General features: G+C 47.8%; 6 protein-coding genes across 6 annotated transcripts; 1 reads left to right on the top strand and 5 right to left on the bottom strand.

The window, feature by feature from the left end:
* Nucleotides 1-253: 253 nt before the first annotated feature.
* TSTA_095100 (uncharacterized protein) lies at nucleotides 254-1,842 on the bottom strand (the record flags this gene model as incomplete). Its single annotated transcript, XM_002479182.1, has 2 exons — nucleotides 254-1,082; nucleotides 1,142-1,842. The coding sequence occupies 2 exons, from the start codon at nucleotides 1,840-1,842 to the stop codon at nucleotides 254-256; spliced, it is 1,530 nt and encodes a 509-aa protein (XP_002479227.1).
* Nucleotides 1,843-2,409: 567 nt separating this feature from the next.
* TSTA_095090 (ubiquitin-conjugating enzyme, putative) lies at nucleotides 2,410-3,614 on the bottom strand (the record flags this gene model as incomplete). Its single annotated transcript, XM_002479181.1, has 4 exons — nucleotides 2,410-2,496; nucleotides 2,553-3,343; nucleotides 3,402-3,499; nucleotides 3,553-3,614. The coding sequence occupies 4 exons, from the start codon at nucleotides 3,612-3,614 to the stop codon at nucleotides 2,410-2,412; spliced, it is 1,038 nt and encodes a 345-aa protein (XP_002479226.1).
* A 261-nt stretch (nucleotides 3,615-3,875) lies between these two features.
* TSTA_095080 (uncharacterized protein) lies at nucleotides 3,876-4,822 on the bottom strand (the record flags this gene model as incomplete). Its single annotated transcript, XM_002479180.1, has 2 exons — nucleotides 3,876-4,465; nucleotides 4,522-4,822. 2 exons carry the CDS (start codon nucleotides 4,820-4,822, stop codon nucleotides 3,876-3,878), a joined length of 891 nt encoding a protein of 296 aa, XP_002479225.1.
* A 954-nt stretch (nucleotides 4,823-5,776) lies between these two features.
* TSTA_095070 (aldehyde dehydrogenase ALDH) lies at nucleotides 5,777-7,358 on the top strand (the record flags this gene model as incomplete). Its single annotated transcript, XM_002479179.1, has 2 exons — nucleotides 5,777-5,901; nucleotides 5,961-7,358. 2 exons carry the CDS (start codon nucleotides 5,777-5,779, stop codon nucleotides 7,351-7,353), a joined length of 1,518 nt encoding a protein of 505 aa, XP_002479224.1. The 3' UTR covers nucleotides 7,354-7,358.
* Nucleotides 7,359-8,023: 665 nt separating this feature from the next.
* Nucleotides 8,024-10,786, bottom strand: TSTA_095060 (homeobox and C2H2 transcription factor, putative; the record flags this gene model as incomplete). Its single annotated transcript, XM_002479178.1, has 2 exons — nucleotides 8,024-10,400; nucleotides 10,479-10,786. The coding sequence occupies 2 exons, from the start codon at nucleotides 10,784-10,786 to the stop codon at nucleotides 8,024-8,026; spliced, it is 2,685 nt and encodes an 894-aa protein (XP_002479223.1).
* A 757-nt stretch (nucleotides 10,787-11,543) lies between these two features.
* Nucleotides 11,544-12,558, bottom strand: TSTA_095050 (short-chain dehydrogenases/reductase, putative; the record flags this gene model as incomplete). The annotated part of the gene is made up of 3 exons (XM_002479177.1): nucleotides 11,544-12,175; nucleotides 12,239-12,468; nucleotides 12,524-12,558. 3 exons carry the CDS (start codon nucleotides 12,556-12,558, stop codon nucleotides 11,544-11,546), a joined length of 897 nt encoding a protein of 298 aa, XP_002479222.1.
* Nucleotides 12,559-13,280: the final 722 nt, after the last annotated feature.

Raw genomic sequence — 13,280 nt, 5'->3', positions numbered from 1 at the left:
CATGACATTCTGAATAGTGTTTTAACATGCTGGGCAATCATATATATATACAAAGTTAATTGACGCATTGAGCAATCGACCTCGTGACGTCTCAAAAGTATCGTCAACTGTTCGGTCTTAGGAAGCAAACTTATTCAAATGTATACTATGTATACTTTTCAAAGGATAGGTGAGTCCCAACAGAGAAGCATACCAACTGGACGTAAGGCACCTGAACGCCATACGATCAATCCATAACAGGGAGCAATCTTGCTTATGCACGTACAATAGAGCAAGACTTGACCATCTTCAACGAGCAGCTCGGGTGTAGCGAGTGGTTGAATCGTAGCGTTGCCTCAAGGATACCTCCGCCACGATCACAATTCAAGCCAGCGAATTCACCATAACGCAGCATTGACTTAATCTCACGCTCCAGGCTATTAAAACCCTGTTCCTCGTAGTGGCTGATATGAACTAGAAGTTTCCATGTCTCCCCAGGACGTAATGAAGCTATAGATGTTCTTCCACAAATTTGTGTCTCATATCCAGCAGCGGGTGAGAACCTTAAATGGAGATCGGTGATACTCCCCGACGAAAAGCCAGTACGAATGTGGCAGAGTGCTTTGTCAGCCTTATGTTCAAAACCCAAGGAAGAACTTTTTTCGAGATTCATCTCTGGATAAATATGCCAACCAAGACGCGGAGTAGGACCAAAATCGTAGTGGTCTTCGAGAGTAACGGTTGTCAATCCCACAGCGGGATTGTAAGTAGTGCTCATTGTAGTATCGCGATTAGCTGAAATCAGAAAGACATGAGGTACTAAAGAGTTGCTCGCATCAAACAGTTGGAATGAATTCTCAACGGCAACTCCTAGTAGCTCGTCATCCCGGAGAGCCCCATTGATTAACTGCTTTCCAGCTGATGTACAGTCTGAGAGCAGGCGCGCGAGGTCAAAACCACGGATTCCATTTGTCGAAAAAAGTACGTCGATGCAGTCGATTCGCTCGAAATTCACACATGCCACGACAAGGGAGTCTCTTTCGTCCAATTTGTCCATAATCTCCTGAGCCATAGCAGTTACTCTGAGCATCTCCCTATCAGATCTAAGAGGATGTTAAGACGTGATCATAAGACGATAGTCTGATTGACAAGCCTGACTTACGTCATATTCAACAGGATCACAGCACTGATGGCCAAACTGTATGGTATGTACCGCACGCTGTCCAGATTCACATCGACTGTGACGGTGACATGGACGTAAATTTCATCTTTCTTGAAATCGCTCAGAGTTTCGTCTATATGCATATCCATATTCACAATAGACAATGGAGGAACGAAATTATGCTTCAAGGAAGAATACATCGTGTCCTCAACTTGTGTAGACTGTACGTTGCTCGATAATCGTTTCGAAATTCCACGGGCCGAAGGTTTGATAAGTTTCTTGTCTAAGGCATGAAAAAACTGAGACATCCTCCCTTGTGTGTGAGACTGCGACGCGGTCCTGTTTGCTCGGTGGGTTTGAGAGTTGGCTTCCGATTTGAACGTTGAGCTCGTCGAAGAAAATTGTCTAGTATGTTTTCCCGGATATGCTGCATTGGAGGCTGCTTTCCTGTTCGGATGCCCGAGAGATTTTGAAGTATTACTTCGACGGACCTTTGCCACATCCAGGTTCGACCATTCGGTATGTAGAGGATTGTTCGATGCTAAAATAGTTGATTCACTAGACGATGCTCGAGTTGATTCTCGTGCTGATGAACTCCTGCCGAAGCTTAGCAAAGGCTTCTGCGGCCTGTCGTTGCCCAGCTTCACCGCAGGCAGATTTTTCCTCTTGTTAACCAATAGGGGTGCCGGGTACAGATCCATCGTAGCTCCAAGTATCAATGACAAGTATATGTTCGAAACAAATGATATAAACTGGAAGTGCCCTACACGTGCTCTCGACCATGCACTGGAGTACGAAACTCAAGTCCACTTTCAGTCGTATCGGTAGCTTTCGTCGATACCGAGATCCTTGGCGTGTCAGTATTGCTGGATCTATTACTCGGTTCGGTCCTGATCCAATTCCAGATGGCCCAGTGACACCAGCGGTGATTGCGATTGCTTCGTCTATGGCTCTCCCAGAACAACAAGCAAGCGATGGAAGTTGCAACCACGAAAAAGAGGAGAAGAATAGGGACTAGGATCAAGGCTAGAGTAAAGAAGGTCTTCTTCACACCGCGGGAGTTTGTGGGCATTTCGTTCAAAAGTGAGGAGGTAGAAGGATAGTCGTGATATTATACGAAGAAGAAAGTGAACGGGTTGACTGTCTAGTCCAGGGGAAATTTTGGACAATTGGGGGAATGTGCAGATGGGGAAGGCGCGGACAAGGAAGGAACCAGGAAGAAGCAAGAACAACAAAAAGGGGTATCAAAAACAACAAAGTAGTATATACTATTCGCTTTCTTTCTCTTTCAATCCCGCAATCAGCTTTTCTTTGACGCTATTTAGGACTGAAGGGTCCAGATCCAAGAATCGTATCTGAGCGACCATCAGCCGATACAATTTTACCAGGGAATTTGGTTGAATCCACTTACAGAATCTGTTTCCGCTCGAGGAGTGCTGGCAAATAATGCAGCATCCGATTGACTTGCCTGTATCCCACTCTGAACCCGCTTTGCCCATACACCCTCCCAATTCCACTCGCCAGGAAGACGCGTTTGCGGAGTTCCTCTTTTATTTGGTGTACCTGGGCCCGAACGATGTGCTTTCCACGCATGCCATGCACCCGGATTTCCGGCTGCGTCAAGCGGGAGAGAATCAAGTACAGCCTCGTCATCAAACGTTGAGCGGATATAGTCTAGCAATGTTACTACATGGACTGTTTCATCTTTCTTCTCAAATGGATTGGCTGTAGGGGCTTTGGAGATGTGAGGGTTGTTCTCTGGAGCTTTTGGCGTCTCTTGCAGCGACGACTCGGCAGTGGGCTCAGCTCCTTCTTGTGGAATTGAATTACCTGGTGCAGGGGAGCTACTCCCTGCATCAGGTTGGGTCTGCTCATTTGCCTCTTGATCCGTTACGGTGGCAGGGGGTATGCTACCTCCACTGACATTGCGAGACCCAGCCGCGGAATTATTTGCAGTTCGTCGAGCTCTTCCAAACCAATGAGGAAAGCCATGCCGTAAGCTGAACGCTCCAGGAGACAGGCGCTCCTCGTCCGTCGCGCTAACTGGGGCTTCATTTGACGAGCCAGTGGTAAATGTGTATGTGGTCAAAGGAACAATTAGCGGGTGGAATATGTCGGTCGTGAATGTGATGAGTGGTGGTAATTCAGGATAAGTGGGCGGGAATTTGATGTTGAAACGGAGGATCGCCGAAGCATAGGGTCCTAGAAATTGACAGTCAGATAAACCACGAGTCTGTGATAAGGGAACAGGAGCCGTTACCTTTGCGGATGAATATAACTCCAGACCAATGGGTTGGGTCTGTAGGATTGGTGATGCTCACGTAAACTCCAGCAGGCGGTGCATGTTTAAGACTCCGACTGTATAAATTGTTAGCTTCCACGTTGACAAATGATCATCTTAAGGACCTCACAATTCCAAGAACAATTGTTGTTTCCGCAGGGAAGGTATATTCGGCAATCTTGAAGACGCCATATTTAGAATGTGTGGGAACGTGAAGCTCGAGTTCGACAATCTGCTTGTTGAATGTTGACAGTTGGGCCTGGGGAATATCAAGTATATGAGCCAATCAGGCGGGTTGAAGCTGTACCTGACTAAGCAATTCCCCACTTAACTAGTTAACTATCAACTTGACTCCAGCTTTCTATCTTCATGGGACGATCGGTTTGTTCACAAGAGGCTTCATGCGAGACCAGCTTCTATTAATATCATTAATCATTACTTCTACAATAACGTCTACGAAGGCTTCTGCTGCACTATTTCGGACCCCCGATGAGTCGCGCCTAAGACAACAAGTCCCTCGTTGACTCCATCGTATACACCGCCAGCAACAGATTCAATAGTCCACGCCGTTAAGGTACACAATCCCGTGAATAGTCTCCCCTCACTCAATGTCATCAGCATCGAGCCGATATTACCAGCGCCTTTTCCTACCCCATCCGCACTTTCCAATGCAGCAGCGAGAATTCTCTCGGTGACACGATATTTCCGCTCGTATGTATATATGGAATTCAGTAGCACTTTTACATACGGGAGAATGAGTTGTGCAAATATAAATCCATACACAATCAAAGTTGCGATTACACGGTGTAAATAGGACGGCGGGACGGGATTATTCTGTGAGGGCGAGGCAGGAATTTTCTCAACTTGCGCTCTTAAAGGATCCGGAAGTCGATCGCGGATCGAACGCGCCTCGTCGTCAGTCAAATCTGAAGGTAGTGCTTCAAGAAGGTAGCCTACGCCGTCGATAAACAAACTCCGGACGAGGCGAGCGTCCGAGTTTGGCTGCTGAGCCTCGAAACCAGCATTTCGGAGCAATGAGAATGCTACACCAAAGAAATGTCAACATTGGGAACGAGTGTGCGAGTAGGAATAAATATACCAGGTACCACTCTATTCCATCGAAGACCGGAGTCACTCTCGTAGGTTGTCAAGGTATCCAACTCGGGTGTTGAAGTGCCGGAAGCATTGACTGAGACAGATACCGTTGATCCTTTACTGCCTGCAGACGTCGGTCGCGACGAAGTGCCTCTAGATATATCATGACCGAAGTCCAGTTCAGGAGTGCAAGTGAGTCCCTGGCTGGAGTATTGGTTTGAGTCGACTTGCTCCAGCGGAGCGAGGAAAGTCGACTGGAGATTATTTAAGCGATCTAGGCGTCGTCGAAGAGCGGTGGGGAGCATACTGTGGACAGCGTAAGTAAAGACGTAGAGAGCAGTCCCAGTTGTTAACAGACATTGTCAGGTTGCACGTCAGAAAACATGCTTGTGTCTTGAAACAAATTTGAAGACTCGGCGGACAATTTAGGAACGAAGGCATTATCACATGTCAATCCGCGAGAGCCCCCACCAATCAGCGTGTCAGCTTGATATATCCATCTCAGCGACTGTTGAATAATCAGTATAGACATTTACTGGCGGTTAAGATGATAAGATAATCCTTGGAGATAATAGTTATTATTCCAAACCGTTGGGATGTTCTGGGCTGATTAATCATAATGCTCCCACATTCCTGATTCCAGTCCGGCCCAGCATGACCAGGGGGAACCTTGAAGAATTCCAATCTCTGCTGCATGAATGCCATTGTCCAACATTCGGAGATTATCATCATGCTTATTTTATAGTCTATCTACAGTCACCAAAAAAAGAAAAAGAAAAAGATGAGCCTGTCTGGCCATTCTTGATACTTCTTCTGGAAAGAAAGCTAAGCCCGAACAGGCAGTAAAAGCCCCTCGTGCTCTTAGAGAGCGTCGCGAACACCTTCCCAATGCGGCACTATCAGCTCCCCCGGCCTCAGCTTCCAATGAGATCATTCTGCCTTGTCTTATCGCAAAATGGTTTTTTTTTTTGATGTGGATGCTTCCATTGGGCCTACTGAAGACCGCGCGTTTTTAACCATTCTGAGATCGTTTCCGTGTCCGTGGGCTGTGATAGCTACAGAGTGATCTCATGCGGGGTCGTTTGCTTCCTGACTGGAGCTCCGTTCGAGCAGTTCTTCGTATAAGAACGGTATCGCACTACTACCGTCTTCCATCTCAACCAATCTCCTCTCCTTCTTTTCTTTATCCCTCTCGTGGTTTCTGCGTTTCTGCACGTCGACCCTTCGTCAATCCTTCTGCAAGCTCTTCCACCGTCAAGATGTCGGATCTCTCTGTAGAGATCACTGCCCCCAATGGCCTAAAGTACACACAGCCAACAGGTCTTTTCATCAACAACGAGTTTGTCAAGGGCAATGGTGGGACAATCACTTCTATTGACCCAGCGTGAGTAGCTTTATCTTCACTTCCCGAAAGGGAAAAAGCAGCTAAGTTGACTCTTCTAGCACTGAAAAGGAGATTGCCACTATCCACGCAGCCAGCGCCGAAGATGTCGATCGTGCAGTCCGAGCTGCCCATGCCGCTCTCAAAGATCCATCCTGGAAGAAACTGGCGGCCACAGACCGCGGTCGTCTAATAGCCCGCTTAGCCGATCTAGTCGATGAGAAGCGAGAGACTCTGGCCACAATCGATTCGTGGGATAATGGAAAACCGTACTCAGTCGCTCTGAACGAGGATTTGGGCGAGGTGTCCCTCGCTCTACGTTATTACAGCGGCTGGGCTGATAAGACGTACGGCCAGACCATCAACACAGCTCCCGAAAAATTCGCATACACTCTGCGCCAGCCCATTGGTGTTGTCGGTCAGATCATCCCATGGAACTACCCCCTTTCAATGGCAGCTTGGAAATTAGGTCCTGCTCTGGCTTGTGGTAACACCGTCGTTCTGAAACCTGCCGAACAGACTCCATTAAGCGCGCTAGTCCTCGGACAATTGATCAAGGAGGCCGGTTTCCCACCCGGTGTTGTCAACGTCGTCAATGGATACGGTCGCGAGGCTGGTGCTGCTCTCGTTGAGCATCCCCTCGTCGACAAGATTGCCTTTACTGGTTCAACCGCCACTGGACGACAGATTATGAAGATGGCGTCCGCAACGTTGAAGAACATTACCCTGGAGACCGGTGGTAAATCCCCGCTTCTCGTTTTCAGTGACTGTGATCTGGAACAAGCAGTCAAGTGGTCACATGCAGGTATCATGTCTAACCAGGGCCAAATCTGCACGGCGACATCACGTATCTTCGTTCAAAAGGAGATCTATAATACTTTCATTGAGAAATACAAAGAGGCTGTAAAGAGCACCTCCAAGGTCGGCAACCAATGGGACGAATCAACCTTCCAAGGCCCACAGGTTACTCGTGCCCAATACGAACGTATCCTAAGCTACATCGACATTGGCAAATCTGAAGGTGCCACAGTTCTCACCGGTGGAGGCCCCTATCGCGAGGAAGGCGGAAACACCGACTTCAACAAGGGATTCTTCATTGCCCCCACCGTATTCACCAACGTCAACGACTCTATGCGCATCTGCAAGGAAGAGATCTTCGGCCCCGTTGTTGTCATCGCCTCCTTTGAGACTGAAGAGGAAGTCATCGCTCGCGCCAATGATACTACTTATGGGCTGGGTGCATCTGTGTTTACACGCGATATCCAGCGTGGTCATCGTGTCGCAGCCGAGATTGAGGCTGGTATGGTATGGATCAATAGTTCTCAGGACAGTGACCCCCGCGTCCCCTTTGGCGGCGTTAAGCAATCCGGTATTGGCCGCGAATTGGGTGAAGCTGGTCTCGAAGCTTATTCACAGATTAAGGCTGTGCATGTTAACATGGGTACTATTTTGTAATTGGACAGTTCTTTCCATCTTAATTCCATCGACTACTTTGAGTAGTCATCATGTTTCCAATTAGGTTATATCCCAATTCAAGTCAAAGTATCCAAGTTGATTGGTGTGTTCCTAGCTATGTACTAGTAAGGTAAAAATAAATTACTTATTCTGATGGAATGTTACAAACACGCTACTCAGCAATAGCCTCACAAGTACAATGGCGAACTACGCCAATAATTGCAGGTGTGTCAAAGTCAAATAGATTACTAGATTAGGAACGTCTACGCCTCGCGCCCTACGGTTGACGAACACCATTTGGACCACACATACCTGCTTACCAGCCTAGACAGAGTCACTCAACGTGTGGATCTTATGGGTCGTCATTCGCAGGGCGTTTAATATTGGGTTCTTGTATTACATCGGACTTATTGGGTATATTACCCTGGCTTACAGCCTGATGGTTTACACGGCTGATTAGTACTTACATACATGTGCCGTCCGCCAGAGTTGGGTAGGTCATTTATTTTGAAAGGTTAAGTATGTACACCCCTTTTTAAGGATTTGTATATCATTCCCCCTTTCTATCGTTTGCTCAATCTTTTCCAAAACATGTGCAATAACTAACAGATCATTAAATGCAAAATCACAGATGAAAATCAAAACCTAAACGCCAAACGTTTCTTCAAATTCAATTATACCCCGGCTGGGATGAGAACGAGGGCTCGAAGTATGAGTCCATACCCACAGTATTACCAGCAGCAGTGGTTGTGGGGATAGAAATTGGTCGCGTCTCGGATGCCGTTGTCATCATTGCTGTCGACAGAGGATCAAATGATTGTGGCTCTTTACCAAGGGCAGACGCTACTGGTGGCATCATTTCAGCCTGAGAAGTCAACACTTCCATATCGAAAATAGGAGCATCGATACCCATGCCTTGAGACTGCGGATCGTTCAATTGCAGCAACAGCTCAAGATCAAAGTTGGACTGTGCTATAGGATCCGCATATGCAACGGAACCTGTCCAGTCGGATGATGACTGTTCGCCCACAGAGAAGTTACTGCTCCATCCGCTCGATAGACCAGGTATAGCAGATGAAGGGCCAGCAGATGATACTCCGATGCTGCCGGAAAAGCTTCCTGCAAGACTTCCAGGCATGCTGTGAGCAGCCGATTGGAAGCCACTGCTCGAAACAAAGGCTGGGCTTTGCAGCCCCGATGCCGAGATTGCGGCGCTTCCAAGGCTGGCGGTGCTGAACCAGGAATGGCGCACATTGCCAGCAACGAGACTGTTCGTCTCGAGAGGAGGATGCTGCATGCGACCTGCGAAAGGAGGCTGCATTCCCAAATCTTCTAGCTTGATGTTTTCTAAGCCAGGAAGGTCCTCCATGCCACAGTCTCGCTTCAGCACACTTAGCCAAACCACATTATCGGCGCATGTTTGGTTCCATGGATCATTGGAGCCATATACGATCATACGAGCTTGATCTTGAATCTGTTTATCAGTAGGCGTGTTACCATCCAAAAATTGGCCACCGATGAATGCTTTGAGTTCATTTTCGAGTCGTGTAAAGGATGTTTCATCCGTAGGTACTGGTAGGGAGACCGATGAAGACCCCACGAACGAACGGGTGGTCTTAACCGTGTGGCTTATTCCAGGCGTTTTATCCTGACCGAGGCCTGCTCGCTCGCTTGCAATAAGGTATGGGGGTGTAGCATTTTCAACAAGGCGCTGGACATATGGCTCGAACCCCCAGTCACCTTTCCACTGCGACATGTCTGCTCCGTTCTTGAAGTGCTGCGCTATGTGATCAACACGGTCTTTCCAAGTGGTAAAGTTGGTATCGCACAAGCCGCATCGTGACTTGATTTCGTTTGTTGTGCTCCGCCATTGATCCATTGACGAGTCATATTTGACCTCATGCATCAATCGCAAATGCTGGTTTAGATGATCCTTGCGATAGAACGTCCGCTCTTGAACCGTTTTTTCTTGGCATGTCAGATAGTTATGTGTTTCCAAGTGTCCTTCGGTCGGGTTACGTGTTCTACAAAAGGCACATGCTTTCATTCCGTCGGAGGTAGTTATCACCCCTCCGCGTGGTGCGCAAGTCCATTTCTCCAGAGCTAAGTGTACTGACTTCTCATGACGTTGCCAGTCATATTTCGCAGGGAAAGAATCAGTACAGAACGTACACTGGAAGATACGAGCTCCGCGAGCAGGTTGTCGGTCGAAAGCGGGAACTGGTGGCATCTGCTTACGGCGCCGACGTCGTTCTTTCCGGTCCGCCGAGTTGAACGAAAGTTGAGAAGAACGATGTGAAAAGGCGGAGGCAAACGAGTAGTCAGAAATTGATGATTTGTTCTCCGTCTCATAACTGCTCACTGACGGTGCCTGGAACAACGAGCCCGAGTCATTGCTGGAGCCTGTCTTCCGGGAAAGAGACCGGCCGTGTCCAGACATCGTAGGAGGAGCATAGTAGCCTTGCTGCTGCGGCTGCTGGGCATGTGACGGTGACGGAGGCGGAAGAGAGGCGTTGGCCATAGCTCGGATAATATCACTGGTGGCGGCAGCTTCGTGTTCGGGAGGAGAGTGCTTCCATCGCTCCAAAGGCGTCATCAGTGCATATTCAAGAGTGGATGACGACGATGTCGATGTTGTTGATGATGCTGACGAGATGTGTGTAGATCCGGGTATATCAACAGCACCTGGAGTAGGCGAACTACTGCGTGTAGATGGTAAGACTTTGCCCCGACGACGAGCATTTGCGAGCCAATTGGCTATCTGACTTCTCTTGAGACCGGTACGTTCCTTGAGAGCATCCTTCTCTGCTTCGTTAGGGTAAGGGTGTTGATAGTGCTCTGAGAGCCAATTCTTCAAGATTCTAACAGCGTCACGAGAGAAGCGAGCACCACTCTTTCGGCCACGAGATTCGAGATGATCGAATTTACTTGACCCTAAAGATTTCAATGCTCGCCTTCCAGTAAGTCCACCGGTGGATGTGACGTCGTCTTCACCCACTGGTTGCAGAGTATGTAGATACTTGCCAGGCGTTTTTTCGTGTGTGAAGCTGCACTCTCGATAAAGTGAAACGCAGCAGGTACAGCCGTTCTTTAAGACGCCTCTCTGTATGAGAAAGCAATTGAACCCCATTTGCCGACAGAAATCACAGGGCAGTGGAGATCGGAACATGGGATACTGTGAGCCAGAAGACGGCTCGGTCACAACTGGGTCTTCCACCGGAGGCTGGGGGTCCAGTTCCTGATCATGCAGGTTATCGACATGGTCAGCTGTCAGCCCCGAGTCGGGATGCAGCTGGAAGTTCTTATCAAAGAACAACGACTCATAGTTCTCGACAGCTTCTGCTTCGTCGAGTTCTTGGCAACATGATGCAACGTCGTCGTCTTGCACATTGTTCGAGGCGAAAGATGCCCCTTCAAAGTCAAAGTATTCCATTTGTATTGGCAATGGGGGTTGTCAGCAATTGGGAGAATGTGAATGGTGCTAACGGTCTTCAGGTATGTAACGGTCAGACCGATTGGATCGTCGAATGTGTTCAGCTGATGAGTAAGAGTTATGTGGGCGATGCCGACAACGTAGCCAAACAGATGCTCAGCACCAATGGACTGCAGGAAGTCAAAAATATATCGTCATAGAGAATCGACCGAAAAGACTGGCTGGATAGGGAATAAAATGGCAAGTAGAAAGAGAAGAGTAGATCAGATGAGTCAATGAACCGGCCGGGGACCCGTCTCGCTTGAAGACCAGATTTCTAATCAACCAAGGTGCTTCAACCGCTTTTTTGACTATATACTGATGAACAGAAAAAGTAAGGAGATAATTCCTCGCCTAACGTGGGGAGAGACTCTTGAAGAAGAAGAAGAGTCATCCATGACCTCTGTTCTTACTCTTTTTGGCTGAGTCTTGTGACTTGCTTGATCTGATTGGTCAATATCCGCTTTGTACCGAGCGCGCCCTTCAAATGACAACGCTTTCCCTGTTTGGAACTAGTAGCCTCCGATAGCGGGGTCGTGTTACATCTCTTTGGCTTTTCTGGGCTTAGCGTGATCTTTACTTAACTCCAACTATTTTGGTCTTAATTCGGGATATAAATGTTTCGACATTCAACTTTCAAGTTTGCAGGGTTAGAACAATTAACATATTAATATTACTTCAAAGTAGCACATAACATCCATCAGTCTCCCTCACCCCTTCATGACTTCTCAACAAGCCGCTGTCCGCGATCATATATCCGTTTGATCACGTTCTTATCACCAAACCCTACAGGCCCCATCACAGTCGAGTCGAAGACTTTCCGAGGACCAACGGCAGCGAGCAACCATACAATGAAAGCATTTGTGCCTTTCCAGAGATAGTTGGCATTATTGTTAGCCAGGACCTTGGGGACAACCTGTTTGGCAAAGACATCTGGTGTCATAGAGACTTTGGCACTCTGCTCCGTCCTCTCCTTGACCTTTACCTCAACATCGGCGTAGAGACTCTCGGGTCCGAAGCTGATATTATTCGCAGACCGAAGTTTGGTCGAAACTTCACCCATGAATAAAGTGACTACTCGGATGCCTAGGGGGCTGAGTTCCACTCGCAGGGTATCTGAGTAAGCGGATACTGCGGCCTTGCTTGCGTTGTATGCGGACGCGAATGGGAATGGAAGTCGGGCGAGTATTGATGCAACGTTGACGATTGTGGGAGCTGTTTTAGAATCGGGCGCTGCGGCGATTAGCAGAGGCGTGAATGCCGTCACCATATCAAATAGACCGAATATGTTGGCATCGAACATTTTCCGGACCTGACTGCGATCAGCTTCCAAGGCCGGAGCCTCGTACACTGTGGTATTGTTTAGTACCCGCTGGAATCAAAAAGGTTGCAAGGCTCATTAAGAGAACTCACTGGACCCAGCGTTGTTGTATAGAATGTCGAGGGTACCGCCTGTGCGTTTGACAATCTCTTCTTTCAGGGCTAGAATACTCTCCGGTACAGTGACGTCCAGGACCAGAGTCTCGATTCCCTTCTCTGACAGATTACTCATCGAGTTGAGGGAACGAGCAGTCGCGAAGACCCGTAGGCCTTGCGCCGCAAACTCCAATGCCAACGCATTTCCCGCTCCGCCTTGCGAGCAGCTATCTGAAGTAAGCTTCGACTTGCATGGAGATATGTATATCACAGTTTACGTACCCTGTAATTAGGATGGATCTCTTGCTGGGAGCCATGGGTGTGTCTTGATGTCTTTGTCTTTGAGGGATAACGGGGAGAGGTAATTTGAGCAGAATAGATGCAATTGCGGATTCGAATGTAAGTGTGTGGGGCGCTACTCTCGAGAGGAAGGATGATACTGATTTTAAGTGCAGCCGATGTTGGTAATGGGTGATCAGAAGGCAAGCCTACCTACGTAGTAACTGAGGCATCATACATGAAGCGGGCATAAAGCGGACATTGCCGCAAGCATTCCCGCAACTTGTGCAAGCTAGGCGTAGCCATCTGCTAGCTTTTGAAAATTAATACTAATACATATGGAGTGCCTGAATCATAACTAGTCAAGAGATAACGGACTAGCCAGCAAAATACTTGGAAAGATTGGCCAGAGCTGGACGCCGATGAGAGCAACGAGTGGCTAGAAGCATCAAGAATGTTACCAATCGCCAAGACTCTGATTATAAATAATACATTTGTCGTATACTGATTTGTAATGAATATAGCGCTCAAAACAGGCGCAGTCTTCGCTAAAAAGTTAAATGTGCACTCTCATGTGCACTCTCCTAATGAGTATTAGTCTTAATTATCTGCAGTAATAAAACGCCGATATTAGTTGGTAATCAGCAAATTGATGATTGCATGTCCAGTTACCGAGGTACACGTAACTCTTTGGTTGAGTCATTACAAAGACGCTAGATTTTTGATTATATGATGGCATAGGGTTGTTTGTTTCCAAGTG

Source organism: Talaromyces stipitatus, genomic scaffold (genome assembly GCF_000003125.1).
Source record: "Talaromyces stipitatus ATCC 10500 scf_1105507295527 genomic scaffold, whole genome shotgun sequence".
Taxonomy (NCBI): Eukaryota; Fungi; Ascomycota; class Eurotiomycetes; order Eurotiales; family Trichocomaceae; genus Talaromyces; species Talaromyces stipitatus.
Note: the sequence above shows the minus strand (reverse complement) of the source record. Positions and strands in the feature narration are given on the sequence as shown.